At 37.0% G+C, this 20551-nt stretch overlaps 1 protein-coding gene across 1 annotated transcript; it reads right to left on the bottom strand.

Annotated features, from left to right (window-relative positions):
- Nucleotides 1-326: 326 nt before the first annotated feature.
- Nucleotides 327-6102, bottom strand: LOC127082933 (chaperone protein dnaJ A6, chloroplastic). Its single transcript, XM_051023160.1, has 8 exons — nucleotides 5849-6102; nucleotides 5430-5575; nucleotides 3549-3684; nucleotides 3349-3406; nucleotides 2074-2116; nucleotides 1689-1737; nucleotides 1521-1604; nucleotides 327-1433 (listed from the first exon to the last, which is right to left on the bottom strand). The coding sequence occupies exons 2-8, from the start codon at nucleotides 5534-5536 to the stop codon at nucleotides 594-596; spliced, it is 1317 nt and encodes a 438-aa protein (XP_050879117.1). The 5' UTR covers nucleotides 5537-5575; nucleotides 5849-6102; the 3' UTR covers nucleotides 327-593.
- Nucleotides 6103-20551: the final 14449 nt, after the last annotated feature.

The following is a 20551-nucleotide window of genomic DNA, read 5'->3' as shown; positions in this document are numbered from 1 at the left end:
AAATACAAAACATTTATTAGTATGATGCAGAATCATTGTTTGATTCGACCATAGCATGGAGGAAGGAGACAAAACAATGTGTCGGTGGATAGATGGATGTGCAACAAATGTGTGGGGCAAGAAACTCACTAGTGTTGCTCTTGAATATTATCATTCATTGTGAATGATTCAAAATTTCTTTGATCTTTTAACTATAACCATTTCATGAACTTCTTTTTGCTTCTCTAGTTCAACATCAAAAGAACACCTTTTTCTTCTCAATCAAAACAAATCATAGTCACCTTAAACAACAACAACAATGCTAGTGCCATAACATAACAGCAATGTTCAAAATAAGTTTTTTATTTTTTGGCTTTATAAATAACACTGACTAGGTTCATAGAATCAAATGCTGTCAAAGAGCAACAAAACATCCAAGAAAATAATGAAAGTATAAAATCCAATCAAACAAACAACAGATGTAGAAAACATGTAATCTGCCTATGTCTATAAGGAGTTATAACCTACATATATCAAGGTCAAGAATGAAGCATCCATAAAAGGAAAATAAAATTTATGGCACATACAAGTTCCATCTTCCAACAAACAAAATATCATCTCCTACCGGCCGCGGTCTTGCCTTTGCTTAACTCCGAGAGTTCTTCGATAAGTTTTCTCTCATCGCTGCTTAGTTTCTTTGGAATTTCAACTTGCACTCGAACCAACTGATCACCCCTCATGTTCTTTTTGTTCAGCAGTGGAACACCTTTCTTAGCCATAACGAGCGTTGACCCTGGTTGCGTCCCGGAGGGGATTTTTAAATCCACCATGCCATCTACGGTTGGAACCTTAAGTGTAGTCCCCAAGATTGCATCAATGTAGGACACTTTACAAGAGTATAAAATGTTGGTGTCTTCTCGTTTGAGCACCGGATCTGGGATAACTTCAAGAACAACAAAAAGGTCACCGGGAGAACCACCGCGCCTTCCAGTGTTACCTTCATTACGGACCCTTAAACGGCTACCAGAATCCACACCAGCCGGAACCTTGAGACTTATCCGCTTTGTTTTCCTCACCCGACCATCCCCAGAACATGTACCGCAAGGTGTTCGACTTTCTCCAGTCCCATTGCAAGATGAGCAAGTCATAGACTGCTGAAAGATACCTAACGGAGTCCTTGTCTGTGTGACAACACGACCCTGACCACCACAAGTGTTACATTTGGATGATTTAGTCCCTGGTTTAGCCCCTGAACCATCACAAGTTCCACACTTCTCAAGACGCCTTATCTCTATCTCCTTTTCCACTCCGAAAACAGCTTCTTTGAAATTCAAAACAAGACTGTAATACTCATCTTCGCCATCAACTGCTCCATTCCAAGCACCTCTGCCGCCCATGCCACTACCCATGCCCTCAAATAGCGTCTCAAACAGATCAAAAGGATTGCTGAAATCCTATCATCACAAAGATTATCAAGGAATGAGAAACAATAGTATGTTATGACAAATTAAAATTCTCCATGACCTTCATCGATAACTTACCCCCATGCCGCCCATTCCTGAACCCTTAAGCCCTGCCTCCCCATATTTGTCATATATGGATCGTTTCTCATCATCTGATAAGACCTGCAAAAAAATTATAATTACATAAGATCGATTACCACTGGTCACACATTAGGGTTATCTGAGTTTAATAAGCTCTAGTGTTACCTCATATGCATTACTAATTTCTTTAAATTTGTCTTCTGCACCAGGATCCCTGCAGCAAAAAGTGAACGAACAAAAATAATTCAATGATATGAAACAATAATAACATGACTGACTATAAGGGAAAATTATGCAACTAGAAAAATATGACATTTGAATTGGAGCTTGGCCGAAAGATATTATCAAATAATTAAGTGTACGAAAAACATTACTTTTAAGAATGACAAGTTAAAAAGTATTATCATCTAAGACACCCAAACTATTTTGTCCAAGGCAATAGTGAAATCAGAATTGAAAATTAGAAAAGAAAAAAAAAGAGTGAGAATAGGGTAAATGAAGGATATTAGTAAGCAAATAACGCCAAAGTGAGAGAGAAGAAAAAACTCACTTGTTCACATCTGGATGATAATTCCGGGCTAGCTTTCGATAAGCTGAAACATTCACAAAAGAAAGATTTGATAATGCAATGATATGACGGAAAATATGCAAAAGCTAGTAAATCACACATAGTATCTGGCTATAGTAATAAATTCTTGATCACAACGGCCTTTCATTAACCTTAACCATTTCTCATACTAACTTTAAACTTCTTTTCCAACCCTTTCCTCCGGTTATTACCAAAAAAAAAAAAATGGAATGAATATTTAGTTTTGACCTTCTGCGGTCTTGGGCAGAAATTATCCTAGAGGTTCATATGCCACAATTTTAGTTTAGGTTTGTTATGTTATACTATACAGAAGCCAGAGTTATCAATCTCAGATAGCGGATCGGAGCGGCCGACCTCAAAAATGGGATAGCGGGATAGCCGCTATTTGACTATTTTTTGGACAAATTATATGAATAACAACTATAAAACATATTTAATGAAAAAACTAAACAAATAACACAATACCATAAAAGAATAAAATCAAATACCATAGCACAAAGCTTAATGAAAAAGTCTTGATCAAATTCAAAATATCACATTTTATATTAAAATTCAAACAAACATAGAAGAAGAAGCTGCTATTGTCTACAAATAAAAGAAGAAAAGAGAAATAGAATTATTAAATTATTATTACTTCAAAAACAAAACAGAGGACAGTATGAAGAGTAAAAAAAAGAAGAAAAGAAAGAAGAGAAAAAACAGAGGACAGTGAGAGACGAAAAGAAAAAAGAAAAGAAAGAAGAGTAAAGAAAGAAGAAGAAAGAAAGAAGAAAAGAATTGAGAAGAAGAAAAAATTTCGAAAAGCGCTCCGCTCCCGCTACCCATTCCAAGCCAAAAAGCAGACGCTATCTCAAGCCGAGACTCGAACCGCTACGTGGTAGCGGCCAGTCACCGCTCTCCCACAATAGCGCCGCTATTCCCTGGGATTGATAACTCTGACAGAAGCCATACAACACCAAAGAACAATCAAAGACAACTAATTTTGAAATCTTCAATACTTGGTTCGAAAAACTAGATTTGATTTTATTTACATTAAAGGAGAAAATCGTTTAGATTTGGATTCCCTAAGTTACAAATCCCTATATTTCCCGCATTTAGGTAAAAGTTTAGGGTTGTCTTTACAACATACAAAAATGGCACAACCAATGAATAAATAAAAACTATGAATTTGAACACATCAACTACTGATAATGGAGGCATAATCATATTAGACAGATAAGGACAGCAGAAAAATACCAGTCTTAATTTCAGATTTAGTAGAATTTCTTGACACCCCAAGGACAGTGTAGTAATCCTGCACGTCGGTACATAATAGATATTCAGCCAATATATCAAATATTCGTGAGAATAATATAACTTTCATAAGGAACTCTTGTGCCCAAAAACCAGAAAAGAAATCATTGTTACTTAGAAAAGCATGAGTAATAAAAACTTACTGTCTCTGCTCTAACTATCAACCTTGATCCCCTTCGACGATGCAAAGTTTGAAATGAGCCAATGTTAAAACGCAAGGAATCCCGAGCAAAAAAGGTTGAACTTGGGGAAGCCATAAAGTTTACCCTGCTTGTAGCACTGCAAGGAAAATGATTGAATTATGTTGAAAAGCTGTGTGCCTATTGAGTATGCATCTGTTTGTTTGAGATTTTTGTAAAATTGATTTATTAATAATTGAGGCTAAAGTTATAAACTAGTGAATCACAAATCTAATATCTGAATAATGCATCAGAAATCGTATTTGTAAGCAGGGTTGTCGATGACGGACGGCGGAGAGCCAAAATCCCGTGCTGTTATAGCGGATTATGGCGGAAAAACCTGCAATATCGGCCAATATTCACCATTGCAGCGAGCCCAAAGACCGCATGTATATCCACCATAGCGCCGCCATGTCGGATATTTGATAACACTTGGTAAGATCCAAAATTTCAATGAAAAATGACTTCAAATATATCATGTAAATGATTATTACACTATTTAATGCAATGATTTCACCTATGTTGTTAAACTTGGATAACAGCGCGATGCCGACGGGGCCATCCCAAAAAATGGAACAGAACGGGAACGCGGAACAGAACAGACGTTATTTAGTGACGTGGACACTAATGTATTTACTACTAACACACATAATTGTAAAAAATAAAATAAATTACTCAAAATTCACTAAGCATTCAGAATTATAAATAAAAACCATAAGTCGTAAACAAAACATACTTTCAAATGTCAATAAAATTCACAAAAACAAACACTTAATTAAAACCTCTAATAAAAGTTCAAACATCATGTGGAATGTTAGCTGAGAAGATGAATGGAAGCAAGAAGGAGAAGAGGCGCAGGAAGAGAGCGCGATAGGTGTGAAGCAAAGAGAGAGGTATGTATTGTAGATTCAAAAGCTGCTGAGAGTTGTATTAGGGCTTTTTTTAAATGTTAAAATGTCCAAAATAGCCCTCTCGGCATTTTAAAATTAAGGGGAAAACCCGACACGGCGGTCTCGGCTTTCGCGCCATCTCATTCCATCGATCTAAACATAGCCTTAGGTTCTTTTACGTTGAAAAATGTAAGCTGTTTGATTCTTCAAATTCTTAGATGAGAATTGGTGAGAAAAAAGCAAGCTGAAAACACAAATTGTTTAATCATGCAACTCATATCGATGACAAAAATTGTATGATTAGATCTTTTATTCATCACACAATATGAGTCCTTTGCGTGCTAAAATGTACCAAATTGTGCAAAATAATCGTTGAAGCAATTGATTTGTTTCAAAATGATATCCTAAGGACCTGACGAGAAAAAATTACGGCCATTGACTAATTGAATCATCTTGAAAGCGAATATGAGCAAAAGAACCAAGTGAATGAAAGGGAGTTTAGAAAAGTTGATTTTGCATGGATAATGAAGTAAAATCACTTTTGAATCACAAATGCAAATAATTGTGCAAGTCGCACACCAAGAACCATTTCTACTCAGCTTTACAGCTAAAAACATTCACTTTACTTGGCAACGGGCGAGTTTAACAAAATCACAGTGACATTTCGTTAAGGTTCTAAAAGGTAGTTTTTGCATGACACTGTGATTCCGCATACTCACCGTCAATCCAAACACAAGTTCAACTCAGACAAAATTGATATATTTCCCGTTGCAAACATTGACCGAAAGAAATTCAAATTATTCAACCCCGTTTATCTAACTCCAATAAAAGCTTAGGGTTTAACCAAACAGACAATAAACCCTATATGATAGACAAAAAAGAACAACCTTAAACATAACCTAGCACATTCCAATAGACAAGAACATGAAAATTAAGAATTAAACCTAGGACTCACTTGTGGGTTGCCGATGCAAACTTAGCCATGGTGGTGGATCTGGCGAGAAGCTGAGGACGAATTCCCCATTGAGTAGCTGATGTATTTCCAAAAGGCGTAACTGCCATCTGATAAATATTAAAATTCTTGAAGAAATTCCACTGGCTCTGCAAAAATATTAATGAAAACAAAAACAATAAGATAAAGCTAACAAAAAGCAGTTCTATAGCAGAAGCTAAAAAATGAACCTAGTAATAATAATGAGTAATGAATATACAAGAGAGCGAAATTGAAAAGAACGATGAAAATTGAAAATTGTAAATAAACAAGAGTAGTTAATTAAGATAAGAAACAGAAAAAAAGACAAGAACGATTTGTGTGGCATAATTGTAAGAGATAGATGAGGATGTTATGTTTGAAATTGAAAGAGAAAGAGAAACCTGGTGGTGGTTTGCGGAGTGTTTGGAGTGTGCGAGAGAAGTTGGAATGAGAGGATGAGGAACTGTTTTGTTGTGTTAGGGAAGTGGCGTTCTCTCAATCTCTTTCTCTCTCTAGATGCTTCTTCGGTCGTGACTTTTATAGGGAGGGATGGATGGATGGATGAATGAAAGGGAACCGGGTGGTCGAGTATTGTTTTAATTCACTTATAGAGAGAACTCATACAACCCTACAAATTTTAAGCTAGTTATAAGACACAATGTTTTTAATAGAGGTGTTGTGAAGAATAAATAGCTACTCAATTTATGTGTAAATACTTTTGATTTATATCAACAAAAAAAATATTTATATTTTGTTGCAATGAGATATTCATTCCATTCAAATTCATATTTATAAATTAATTTTGATTTGATATATGAATTTCGCGATGTCAATGGTTGTAAATTTCGTTTAATTATATTTGTAAATTTTGTGATGTTGTAGGTTGTTATTAACTTGATGACTTGCGCATTGCATGCGAAGTGAGTAAGAGGTATTTTACATTTATGATATATTTTTTATGTTGTACATTATTTATTAGATGTTGACTCACGCGACGTGCGGGAAGCGAATGATGGATTTTTTACATATATTATATTTAATATTTTTATATATTTGTTATAATTAATGTGTGAAACTTTTGAAGAAGTACAAAGTCGGGTACATTCACACTCAAAGTGTTGAGTGCTTATGATTTTATTATCTTGCCTAATAATGAACACGATTGTTCTAAATCCTAGAAAAAATATGGAAGATTGATGTTTTTGAAAGGATTAAATAATTTGTTTAGATGGTTAAACATGATTGCATGAATCTTTTACTTTCTAAGAAATACATACATCGGATATCCCTACTACGCAGAGTGCTTAAATAAAGAAGTGACGGTTATTTATATTTTAAAAGATTGTGAAATATCCAAACATATCTGGATTGTAAATGTTATTAATTAGGAGGCATTTTTTAATAGCAATTTGTAGGGTTAAATTTATCACAGTCTAAATTTCACATTAGAGATGGTAAGTAAGTATAATTGGAGTGAGTTATGGGCTACTATTTGTCACATGGTTTTGGAGGAATTAGAGAAAACACAAATTACACTATATTATACAATCCAGCCTAGCATGTGAGATTAGAATGAAAGTTAGAATATATCAATCAAACTCTAGATTGATACAAAAGTTGCATTATAAACATCAATACACTCACCACATCAATTAGTCTCCTCCTAATAAAAACTAGATACGACTGAATACAAATGGTGTGGTCAAAGCAATACGAAAGCGGGGTGCATGGGAGTGCTAAGGGATAATAGTAGAGTTTGATGTGGATGATTTTCAAAAAAATAATAAGAGCAAGTGGATTTTATATAGCAGAATTGTCGGAGGTTCAAGAAGGCTTAATGTGGCATATGAAATAGGACATCTAAAGGTTAAGCTCCATATTAAAAGCAAGGAAGAGGTTTTCCAAGCAATCAATAAGAATGATTCCAAAATGAACACGAGAAAGTTCATGCTTCAGCAGATAAAAACATTATTGATCGTGATTGGGAGGTGAGGATTGAACATGTTTATGGAGAAGATAATAGATGTGTAGATACTTGGTCAGTATGAGCTTACAACGTGATCAAGGCGTAAAATTCTATAAAGATTGTCCTTTTGGATAATGTGTGTAAAAAGCTGCAAATATTCTAAACGAACCAAATACAAACTTGAATAATCAAACTTATCTTTGAATAATGGTGAATATAACGGGCGCCAACACGGACAAATACACATACGAACAATTCATGTGAAATAAATCACAACAAGCTTAACAATCATTTCAAGCTTGCTCAACCCAAACCGTAACGAGCTAATTCAAAGACATTCAATCAGACAACAACATAACATCACAACGACGACGAGGCTTTAACCACTGCAGAACTACTAATGCGGTGTCGAAACTCAAACACCTTGAAAATTTCATATCTGAGTAGATCTAGAAAGAACTGGATATCAAAGTAAAGAATCCATCACCAACACTGATGAATTGTAGAGTGAGAACAACAACAATTTGATTCGAAGTAAACCCACCGAAAACAAACCCAACATTTATAATAAAACAACAAAGTGATGTCAAACCAGTCACCATACATCGACGAAACATAAACGACCATCGAAAAAGACAATAAAACTTGTCGTCAGGGAGAACCCACCCAAAAACAAGCACTTTGCCAACCGGCGAATCAGAACTAGCAACCCCACTGCACTGAATAAGACCAATGCTCGTCGCGGGTAAAATTTACATGGAAACTTTAAAAAAAAGATATCTACCTTTGAATAAAGTATAATATTAACAATAATAATTTTGAATAAGATATCATATCATCGTTAATATAATGTTTTTATCATTGGAACGAAATATGTATGAGTTATATAAGTAGAAGCATGACGTAACATAAAATAGATTATTTACAAAAACATAGGAGATGCTCTAAACATACTGTTTCTTATATATGATAACTTTGACGATTCAATTTAAAGATAATTTGTTTAACTACTATAATCTCTTTTTTAAATAATAAATAAATTAAACTTATATTATTGTATTATTCTCTTTTAAAATTAAGTAATACATTACAACTTATAAATATATTTACTAATGGAAAATTGTAAGTTAACTTTAAAAGTGTCTTATATGAAAATAATTTGGTCAATTTTAGAGAAAAATGAATTTGTTCCTTATTCCTTCTCTCGATTGAAAAAAATTGACCTAATTTTAATATCAATTCATAAACTAAGTCTACAATTCTTATGCAACATGCGTTAGCACGTCAAATTCCTTTACTTGACATAACAATTCATAATTTTATTACTATAGTAATACAAAACTTTAATATCAAATTTAATAATTTTTCAATATCTGAAATTATAATCATTCTACTAATTTATAAATACAAAAATTATAAACTGCTTCTACAATTTTTATGTTACAAAAATTTTGTGATATTATATTAATATTATTGTGAATTGAATATAATTTTTATGGAAAATATTTGGTTGTGAACTGAGAAAGAAAGATGAGGTGTTGAAGTTGTATCTTGTTACGGTGGAACATTATGTCGGATGCGACAAAACTGTATGGACATTTAGGTTATGTATGGATATTGTAAAACGACCGAGAATGGAATAGATCAAAACAAAAAAAATGGAATAAAAATATCATTCTATTCATTGGGTACTTCATTATGGAATGGAACAATTTTTCATTCCACTCAAATCAAAGGGCAATAAAAATGATGGAATGTGATAGAATTCATTTCATCATATTCCGCTCCATTCCATAATTTTTTAATCAATTCAAACGATGGAACATAAGGTTACTCCATTTCATTCCACTTTATTCCATCATAATCCATCAATCCAAACATAGCATAAAATTAGCACTCTAACGCTTAAGTCAGTGACAGAAATCAGAAGTAATGTGTGAGTGAGAATGGATTTGAATATCTAAAATGACTTGTTTTACCCTTATATAACTATTTAACTTCATACTCGATAGAAGGACCATCTTCTACAACTTCAAAGAAGTCCACATCAAAAACCTTCACTTTCAATTAGCCAACTAGCACACTGATAGGGTCAACAACAATCTCACCACCAGACATGGCTGAAGAGCTTGAATATCTCCCAACAGAGTTGGACCCTCGACTCTTTACGAATCTCCTTAAAGCCTCTGCAGGTTTTCTATCCTTGATTGTTATTATCTTTTCTCGACTAATAAGTTGGATGAATAGTCATGTACCAAAAGTTGAGCGACTGCAGTTGTAGCCTGGGAAGGATTTTTAGCTCCTACTTATGGTTTTGCTTGGATAATTTGGGTTTGTGTCAGATCAACGACGCCAACCCCATTGTCTCTATGATCCTGGTCTTATTGTGTTTGATTGGCAGTCTTTGGATCTTTTGGAGTGTCGATGGAGTTATCTAACTCCTCAATATCTTTATATGCATGAGGAGATAGACGTCTAAAATATCTTTGATCTAAACTGAATCGTTGATACCCTCTTCAACCGCAGGTTGCTCGACAACTACATCATCAACCAGTCTCACAGATTTTGTTAGTTGGACTGATGAAGAGTTAGTGCCTTTGGTTGGCGTATATGTTAGAGAGTGGATTTTCCTGCAAAATAAGAAATCAGTATTGTCTCAAAATATGGATCAAAGAAAGAATTAAACCAATAGAATTCCATCTTTGCCTGAAAGTTGGGAGTTATTGTTACCTTGGATGTTTGACATGGATATTTATAGTAAGCAAGACACAAAGGCATGCCATACTAAGGTGAAACCGAACATGGTCGAATGAGACCATAAGATTGAATTGATGACTTTGGTTTATCGTAGGGTAACTTAACAATTCCCAGTCGAACGCTAGCCAAAGACCAAGAAAATGCATGAAATTTGGACTTAGTAAAATTTACAATATTTGGGTTGGTTGTTTGATCATTCGAATGAATCAGACATGGATAAGACTAGGTGGTTATTCAGAAACACGTGGAAGTTCGTCAAAGGTAATAGCTGCATGGGAATAAGAAGTAGCGCAATGTGTCTAGTCGACCGTTGTGGGTAGTTATTTTTAGGCTAGTATATAAGGAGACTTTTGCTTATGTTATAGGGGTCCACAATTATACTAAAAACCCTACAAACTCAAAGTAAATGTGTTTGAGAAACAAGTGAGGAAATATGTACGTATGTATTCCACTTTTATGAATTCAAAGCATTTTTACATTCAAGTTATTACAGCATTCAAGTTATTTTCTATCATTTTACCTTTAAATCTTTTCATTTCTATTCTAGTCACTTTATTTGTAAAACTTTTACATTTCAATTTCACCTAAATTCAGATCATTATCTTTCAAACACTGCTCTTCGATTTCGACGATAACATGTCCAAAAACTATAATTCACACAAATATGTTCCAGGATATTTTCGAGATCTTGTTTTGGATCTCGCCTACCTTTTCATTATCTTAAAATATGAGGATAGGTATTTTTGGCTCCCTAATTAAAGGCTTCTCCTCTTATTAGATTATCGATATCAGCTTAATAATTTTCCTCTTCGTCATTTGGAGGGCGTATTTTTCAATGGAAGACCACCAGTAATGGATGTAATGTATTGACATTTTCCTTTCATATCTTCCTCTTTTTCACTAATGATATTTTTTCCTTAGCTCTAGTTACAACCTCAATAGAATTCTTGCGGTATGACTTATCCTTGCAAGGGGACCGTTTCTTCTTTAGAAATTCTTATCTCCCCATGCATTCTATTTTTATTTCTTGGCCACCTTTTTAGGTATACTTTAGAAGTCACCCTTTTTAGTCAACTCTTATATTGCATCCTTCAATGGATGCACTCATTGGTGTTATGGTCGTGATTTTTTTGGAAATGATAATATTTGGACTGTCTGAATAGGATAATTCTCTTACCGGGTAGGGCTTATAGATCCCTACTTCCTTGAATCAGATGTTAGCACACTATTTCCAAATGTTCTCCCTCTAAATGTTTAAAGGAGTGTAGGCGGAGAACCTGAATCGGGATTTGTGGTCCTCCTCTTCTCTACGACAGTCATTGTATATTTCTAGTGCCCGCTCGTATCTAGAATTCTCTACTCCTCGAACTCTTTCTCCCTCTTCTAACTGGAAATCCTCTTCGTAATTGATATAAGGTTGTTCCATATTCAACAAAACACTTAGATTATAGGCTTCCTATAGTCCATAACTTTTCTCGGGACATGCAATTCGACCTCAACCCCTTGTTGAACATCTATCATTTCAGTTTATTGTCTATGCCCCTCATTTCTATAACGACTTTCGTAAAAGATCAATCTACTTATGTAAGGCTTCCTTATTTTTTTGAGTGACCTTGCTGAGTATGACCATGGTTATGAATGGTTGCTTTTGGGAGATAAATTAGGCAATAAAAGTATCACATATGTCCTTCCATGAACCTACACTCCCATATTGAAGAGTTTTGAACCACCTCATTGCGGCTCCTATCAGGGTCAGTGCACAAAACTTGCACTTTACAGTCCCCTGAGTATGGTAGTAGTTCAACATGTTTGTCTAGTTCTTCAGTTCCATCGTAACTCCATATTTTGGGAGGTTTCTTCAAATATCCCGGGATTCTACTTTTGAGGATGTGAGTAAACAACAAGTTTTTCTTTCGCTCTAGGCTAGAGTGATTATGTCATGTCTCCCCTTTCTCCGAGAGTGACATGGCAGAGAATGGTAATGACGGAGGACTTCAAGAGGAGTATGGTTATCGCTCATTCCTTCATAATCGGTGGAGGAGTTTTGTGTCCTCGGTGTCGGTTATGAATTGGTAACCTCGTGATCTCTCTTTAAGGGGTATTTATGCTAATGGGGATGCGATCCAATATGGTTGCTTTATTTATTTGGGAAGCTTCCTTTCACATAATGTTGTCCCTTAGTGTAGCGTCTTGGAGGTTTTATTCAATCCTTAGCACCATATCAACTAGGAATTATGAGTCTTGCTAGTGTACCATGTTGTATACGTTAGTTAGAAAGTAAGTGTCTCCTTGTACTCTAATATTTTCTTGTAGCAATTGAATGATTAAAAACATTTCCAGTCAAAGTACAATAGGTTACAAAGGAGGTCGATGTGATGGGTTTCCATACAAGGTTGTTGTGTATATTTGAAGAACGAGAGAACTTAGAATACCCATTGGCCAACTCTTGGAGGAGAAAAATCTTGTTGCATATATGTCTTGATAGATATTCCAAAAAAAACGCATTGTCTTTCTGAAGGAGAAGAGCGATCCAAAATGCAACGGAATTTAAAATTTCTCCTTTAGTGATCCTTACGAATGGGCATGATCAGTGATAGAATCGTTACCTCTTGTGGCGATTGTAACCTTTGATGCAGATCTACGGAGCGATCACGAACGTTTAACGATGACAACGCCTCTACTCAGTCCACACGAACAGATTCCTTCAATCTCAGTGCTAGCTGCTATGAATGAAGGCTTTGAGTGAGAAAGAGAGAGAGAGAAACGAAATTGCAACTGCACAAATGCTTCTACACAAGGGTTCTAGTTATATAACCACTTGTGTGGGCTACAAGCTAAAAAGCCCACTCAAGTGTATGTGGCCCATATCTTATAATATGCCAAAATCACTTAAGCGTGTGGTACCTTACCATATTTCGTATTCTACTTAAGTATACTGTAACTTACGATGTTCTACAATTCACTTAAGAGCACCGTACATTACGGTATTCCTTAGTTACTCTATCTCTCATCAATCCGTCCTTTTGTGTGTGACCCTGTAGGTTTTCGCGGCATTGACAATTATATTAAATCATAATAAACAGTGAGTGGTATCTAGCAACACATCACTGCTACCCAAGACACAAAAATGTCATGTGATCTGACAAATCCTTTTGTGATAATACTTATGTGTACAATTACCCTTTTGCCCTTATGTCTATATTGAACACAAGGCATAGACCGTGTCATCCTTGTCCAGTTCAATATTGGGCCCATAGACATTTATCCTATTACGCGGGATGGGCAAATTCCATCTAGGTCACTCATGCCCCTTAGCATGCTTCGTGGAGTACCCATCAACTGTCTTTATGGTCATCCAGTTACGGACAATGTTTAATCAGCAATAAGGCACTCGACTCTACATCTAGGGTCCATAGTGGTTTCAGGTCGAAGGATGGTATACACCATTATCACCATGAGAATAACTTATGACACTTTGCATAACATTCTATATAGTATTCTCATAGCGGTTCAATCCAATATAAATATTACTCTTAATATTCATACCTATGTTTAAGACTTGATAACTCCTTATCCATGATCCATGAGATGTGATCATCAGCCTATATATATAATAGTCTTAATGCTTTAATGTTATCCCATTTCACAATAAAGCTCGACTATGGATACTTTAAGAATAGTGTCCTTATGTTTAATGTGATCTCATGATTAAGTCATACTTGATAAATTAAATGAACTATCTATTCTAGGGACTTTATTAGACAAACATAATAAAGAAAAAGCCTTTTATTATTCATAAATAATTCGATACAAGTACCAAAAGTATTGGCCTTTAGGGCTTACACCAACACTTTCACATAAGGAGGGGGAGGAAGATACAGAGCTTTAATAGTTTCAGCGGTAGCAACAATAGCTTTTTATTGAGTGGTAGATCAAGTAACTTTGGACGCCACCATGCTTAATGAATATGATAATGGATTATAGATATGTTTGAGAAAGATACTGAAAATTCAAGATGAAAGATCAATTATCTCGATTTTGGGTGGAGAAACGATGGTTTTTTGTGGAAATTAGCAGGAATCAAAAGTTGTTCTCATGTATGGGTCAGTGCTCGATTGCAAACAAGGAAGGAAATACAAGGTGGTAAAGTTGTGTCTTGCTACGATGGAGAAATACTTTCAATGCAACAAAGTGGGATAAACACTATGCCAAAAGCTGGAATAGACAGCGCACCTTAGAGGGCGCTTTATTACAAAAGCGCTCTCTAAAGTGAAGCGAAAAATAAGGAGCAATAGACAGCGCACTTTAGAGGGCGCTTTTGTAACAAAGCGCCCTCTAAGGTGAAGCGAAAAAATAAGGAGGAGATAGAGGGACAACAATACATGACGCTTTTTAGAAAGCGCCCTCTAAGGTTACCCTTAGAGGGCGCTTTTAATAACGCGCTGTTATAAGTCCATGTGCAATTCCAGCTTATAAAGCGCTTCTGGAAAGCCTTAGAGAGCGCTTTCATAAGCGCCCTCTTAGGCCCCCTTTAGAGGGCGCTTTGTTTCCACAAGCGCCCTCTAAGGTGAAACGAAAAAATAAGGAGGAGATAGAGGGACAACAATACATGGCGCTTTTTAGAAAGCGCCCTCTAAGGTTACCCTTAGAGGGCGATTTTAATAAAGCGTTGTTATAAGTCCATGTGCATTTCCAGCTTATAAAGCGCTTCTGGAAAGCCTTAGAGAGCGCTTTCATAAGCGCCCTCTTAGGCCCCCTTTAGAGGGCGCTTTTTTTCCACAAGCGCCCTCTAATGTCCCCTTTAGTAAACATTAAAATTATAACATACTGCGCGTTTTGTTATTTTCGTTCTTTTTCACGTTAGGGTTCTAAGGCGTTTTCCTTCCACCTCTGTTAGATCTACATTATTACTGCGCATTTCCTCCTTCTACCAATCAAAGGTACACGCTTTTCCCAATTTCTGTTTTATGTTATTGCTTTGTTTTAGCTTTGCCCAATTTCTGTTTTACATTATTACTGCGCGTTTCCTCCTTCTACGTTTGTTTCGACCATGATAGCGCATGCAATAGGAAATTGACGGTTGGTTTTTAGTGACCATGATAGCGCATGCAATGGGACTACATTACCCAGTAGTTAGGGTTATACGACCTATGAACATATGATTTTGTGTCAATACCAGTATCATTAGAAACCTAGGTCCAAATGTGTTTGAACTCTTCTGAAATTGTTTTTTGTTTATTCTAATTAGTAATGGATAATACATGGATGTCTTCCAATCGATTGTCGAGAGAGTACGAGAATGGGGTATCAGAATTCGTTAAGTTTGCCGTTGCGCACGCCGAAGACCCCAGTAGAATGATATGTCCTTGCTTGGGTTGTTGTTATGGGAAACGGGTTGACGCAGTTCAGTTGACATCGCATCTAATGAGGCATGAAATTGATCGAAGTTATACATGTTGGAATTTGCATGGTGAGAAAAGTAACGAGAATGTTGAACCGGGGGATAGTACGACCTATGCCTCAAACTATAGTGGCGCAGATACATACGATTGTGATCGAGTTGAAGAGATTGCAGAAGCACTTGAAGGAGATCTTAAGGATTGTCCCGAAATGTTTGAGAGGTTGGTAAGTGATGCAGAGAAACCTTTGTATGATGGTTGCACTAAATTCACAAGATTGTCTGCGGTATTAAAGTTGTACAACTTAAAGGCGGGCAATGGGTGGTCGGATAAAAGTTTCACAGAGTTATTAGCCCTTTTGAAAGATATGCTTCCTGAGGATAATGTTCTTCCCAATCGAACATATGAGACCAAAAAGATGTTGTGCTCTATTGGCATGAGCTATGATAAGATACATGCATGTCCAAACGATTGCGTTTTGTTTCAAAATGAGTATGCATCGTTAAATGAGTGTCCTAAATGCGGTGTCTCGCGATATAAGAACAAGTTGTCTCCAGCAAAAGTCTTGTGGTATTTTCCTGTTATTCCGAGATTTAGACGCATGTTTCGTAGTGAAACCGATTCAAGACACTTGACCTGGTGTCATACCCCAAAATTTGCCCATTAATATTTTAAGACATTTTTCAGGGCACTCCGACTCATTTTTATGACACTGATCTTAAAGGAACAAAGGCCCAACTCACGAATGGCCCAATCCAGAAAATGGCCCAAACTGGCCTGCTCGCTAGGCGAGCAAATCCTTCGCCTAGCGAACGTTCGCTACACGCTCGCCTAGCGAAGCTGGCAGATAACAGAAAATTCTGGGCTTCACTCTGAGCCCATTAGGTCATGAAAAAAAAGGCATTATAAATACCACAACTCCAGTCAGAAAAAGGGAGGACGAAAAAGGACGAAAGGAGGACCCTAGCAAGCAAACCCTAGCGCTCACAGACGGAAAACCCTGGAGGCTAACCCTGAGAATTCCGAGTAACCCTAAAGGAAACCCTGAAGGAAAAGCCGGCGGCAGCAAGGTCACTTCCGCTCAATTCGATCTGATCGGCCAATTCAAGGTTACAATTCGATTACAAACAGGTTGGCATTGTTATTACTACCTTATGTTCTTAATTTGCACATGGTATCATGATTGAATTGATGAAACTATCTTAAGTTTTACATATGAATTTAAGTATGCATGAACATCCGAATGTCTAACCACATAATCTCTGTAATGAATGCTATAAGGTGTGAAGCTTGCTGCCATTATATCGTTATTAAAACCGGAATCCGCAGCCGCTCGCTAGCACATCGCTAAGCGAGCATGCAACGAGTGTTCGCTAAGACTTCGCTAGGCGAAGCAGGAGCGAACGCGACAGCAGCCGACTTTTCTGTTCTGACTTTTGCCCACCCGTCATGTTTTTATCATAACCATGCATTGTTTCTCTGACCCTACTGCTGTTCTGGTTTCGTTTGTGGTGTAATTCTCGATTGTACCCTGATTTGGTATTCTGACATGTTTGCTGAGTTTTGCAAAGGTTCACACATCGTCGGGAAAGCTAGCTAGATAGGTATTCCACTTTATTTGTGGGATGCCCTTTGTGGAGTTTCACCCTAAATTACCTAATTAATTTTAATGTATTGATTTTAATGTGGAGATTCATCCTAATTGCCTAATTGATTGTAAAATACGGCCTTTAAATATGTGATCTTGGACCTCTCTTTGCTGCCCTACGGTATTACGGTATAACGGTCGTGTCCCGCGAATGTAGGGATACACTTAGCAAAGACCCTTCGGTTAAATCATCATAAAATAAATCATGGTCCCTCGGATGTTGCCTTCGAAAATACGATTTTGTCCCTCGATGACCCTTCGGTGTAGCCTACGGTTAAATGATGATCGTCCCTTCGAATGCTAAGGTATCCTTACAACTGTTGCCTTCAATGACCTATCGATGACCCTACAATGACCCTTTTACATCCAAAGGATAAAACTACTTACTTCTCAATAGTAAGGACAGTTTTACCCTCAAAAGGATAGGAAATGCCCATAACGACCTTAGGAAGGTATAACTCTCAATTACTGGATCATAACCTAAAATATTTTCCACCCCTCACACTTTGCAAGTCCTAGAAAATCACCACTTGGTATACATTCATACTAGAATCATTACCAAGTTATATTTTTCTAAACTGTTTTTCAAAATCAAACGAGATAAATACTTTGTATACATTCATATGAGAATCATTACAAATTTAAACTCTCTTTTCGAAACATTTTTAAACAATTCACCAACACTTTTCAGACAAAAATATAAGTGATCCAGCAATTAAGAGCCCATGGATAACCATGGATACAAAGGGTGCTAATACCTTCCCTTTGTATAATGTACCTCCCGAACCCAAAATCTATTGAGGTTTTTCCTGTTCTTTTCCACCTTTCCTTATTGGATAAAAGAAAAGTCGGTGGCGACTCTTGCTATCCGCGACATTGCGATAAAAAGCAAAATACCCCAAGTCAGTTCACCGTATGACAGAACTGGCGACTCTGCTGGGGACGATTACAAGAGAGGTTACCTTAAAAAACAAGATCACTTATTTAAAATTGTCTGATTTACTTTTAAGGGATTGCTTGGGTATTCTTGAGTGAAAGATCCTACACCCGGATCTAGTGTACCTTAGGTAAGTAGCAATAGATCATCGCGACTATCCGGCGTATACTGGAATGGTTAAAATGATGGCTACGGTTAATGTGACACTTTGGATGTCCTGATGTTCCTCATGTTTACTTGAGGAAAAATTTGGCATCTGCGTGGTGTCATTAAAGCATTAACCAGACCTTTAGAACCCTAATTGACTCATCCTGGCCATTAGAAAGTAGTGAGATAACTGACTTCGGTTCCGACTGGGGTTGGTTGAGACTCGATACTACACTCCTTGAGATTGGACTTTAGGGAAGCTTCGGTCAACCACTTGGTGTTGCACTGAAGTGGACTTGAAGGAAGGTCAATGATTGGAGATCCTTTTAGAACCCGGTTACTATTCTAGGACAGGTTGAACCAACCAAACTTCAGTAGGGAGGGTACTTACCTATGGAACTCATGCAAGCCTCAAAACTTAGGAATGATTGTTGTGTGACTTGCTTGTGCGTGTTATTTACTTAACATCATAACATCATAACATCATAACATCATAACATCATAACATCATTTCAAGGACTTAGGGATTTAACTTTGCTCTGTTTTGTAAGGCTATGGCTCCCAGGAAGACTATCCAGATTAATCTTGTAGCAATCTCTCCTCAACTCAAGGATTTAGTGTCAGAACTTTCCGATCATGCGCAGTTCATCAAGAGACATGGTTCTCTTCTCAATTTAGTTACCACTGGGTTCAAAGAAGATATGATGAGAGTTTTATTCCAGTTCTTCGACCCTAAACATCATTGCTTCACATTCCCAGATTATCAGTTGGTACCCACATTGGAAGAATTCTCCAGACTGCTTGGGATACCTATCCTTGATCAACTACCGTTCAGTGGTTTAGAAAAGGTTCCGAAGTCTGAAGAAGTTGCCGCAGCTTTACACATGACGAAGTCCGACATTGAAGCTAATTGGGTAACAAGGAGTGGAGTTAAGGGTTTACTTGCCAAATTCCTGACAAATAGGGCCCGAGAATTCTTAAAAGTTATGAATGTCCGTGCTTTCGAAGACATCCTGGCATTGCTAATCTATGGCTTGGTGTTATTCCCTAATCCAGACCAATTCATAGACATGAATGCTATTAAGATATTTCTCACTCATAACCCTGTACCTACCTTGCTGGGAGACATTTTGCATTCCCTCCACACTCGTACCATGAAGAAGCAAGGGACTCTCATGTGCTGCATACCTTTGTTGTCTAGGTGGTTTATTTCGCACCTTCCTCAATCGGTCTTGAAGAATGAGCAGAATTTGAAATGGTCTCAAAGGATAATGTCGCTCTCCCACCCAGACATCTGTTGGTGTCCTCAGTTCAAGGAAAATGTTACCATCATTGACCGTTGTGGCGAGTTCCCTAATGTACCACTCCTAGGAACAAGAGGAGGTATTACTTATAATCCTGCTTTAGCTCTGCGACAGTTTGGTTGTGCTCGAAGAGATGGTCCACATGAAATGATCATCGAAGGCATTGTGTTCGACTATGACAACGATTCCCAAGGCCTCCGTCAAAGATTTGTACGAGCTTGGGGCATGGTGAAGAGAGGTACGTTAGGACAGAAAAATTCTATTCCTATGGAACCTTATCTCAGATGAGTACGCACCAGAGCTCGTGAACTTGTCATGCCATATCTTGCAATCGGACCTCAGATTGTCGAACCTGAAGCTGAAGGAGGTGCTCCTCAGATCATTCCTTATCCAGATATGCCTACCAATGTTGAGGAACTAAAGAGATCCTGGATCCAGTTGAGAGAAGAAAGGGATACTTTCGAGACTCAGTTCGTCGCAGAAAGGAAGAAAGTGTTAGAACTTACCAGTCAGCTTAATGAGGAACGAAGACTCAATGCGTATCTTCGCCCAAAAAGAAGCCGCCCCTGGGAGACTTGAGCTTTCATTGTATTTTTATTATTATTCCTTTTGTAATTGGTCAAAGAAATTAGCAATAAACATTTCTCTCTTGTTGGTGATTTACGCAAAGTTAAATTCCAAAAGTCCTTGAAAACATTTCATACATTGCATAGCATAACATAACACTGCATAACAGGTATTCTACAAGTTCAATGTTCTCACGGTCTTCCTTCTAAACAGAAAAATGGATCTCGAACAAACTGTCAAAGATCTCCAGACTCAGAATGCTCAATTCAAGGAGATGATGCTAAGCTTATCCAAGGGGCAGGAGGAACTGAAGGCTCTTTTGCTCGAAAAGAAGAAAGACAAGAAAGCTGTGAGTTTCATTAACCCGGGAAGAAGGCGT

Source organism: Lathyrus oleraceus, chromosome 5, assembly GCF_024323335.1.
Source record: "Lathyrus oleraceus cultivar Zhongwan6 chromosome 5, CAAS_Psat_ZW6_1.0, whole genome shotgun sequence".
NCBI lineage: Eukaryota > Viridiplantae > Streptophyta > Magnoliopsida > Fabales > Fabaceae > Lathyrus > Lathyrus oleraceus.
The sequence above is the reverse complement of the archived record's forward strand: the minus strand, read 5'-3'. Positions and strand labels throughout refer to the sequence as shown.

Coding starts and splice junctions, on each gene's coding strand:
- LOC127082933 (XM_051023160.1), bottom strand. CDS start 5,536: ATGGCAGTTACGCCTTTTGGAAATACATCAGCTACTCAATGGGGAATT. Junction 3,407..3,548: donor TGATAGTTAGAGCAGAGACA/GTAAGTTTTTAT, acceptor ACCGACGTGCAG/GATTACTACACTGTCCTTGG. Junction 1,434..1,520: donor CAGGAATGGGCGGCATGGGG/GTAAGTTATCGA, acceptor TTGTGATGATAG/GATTTCAGCAATCCTTTTGA.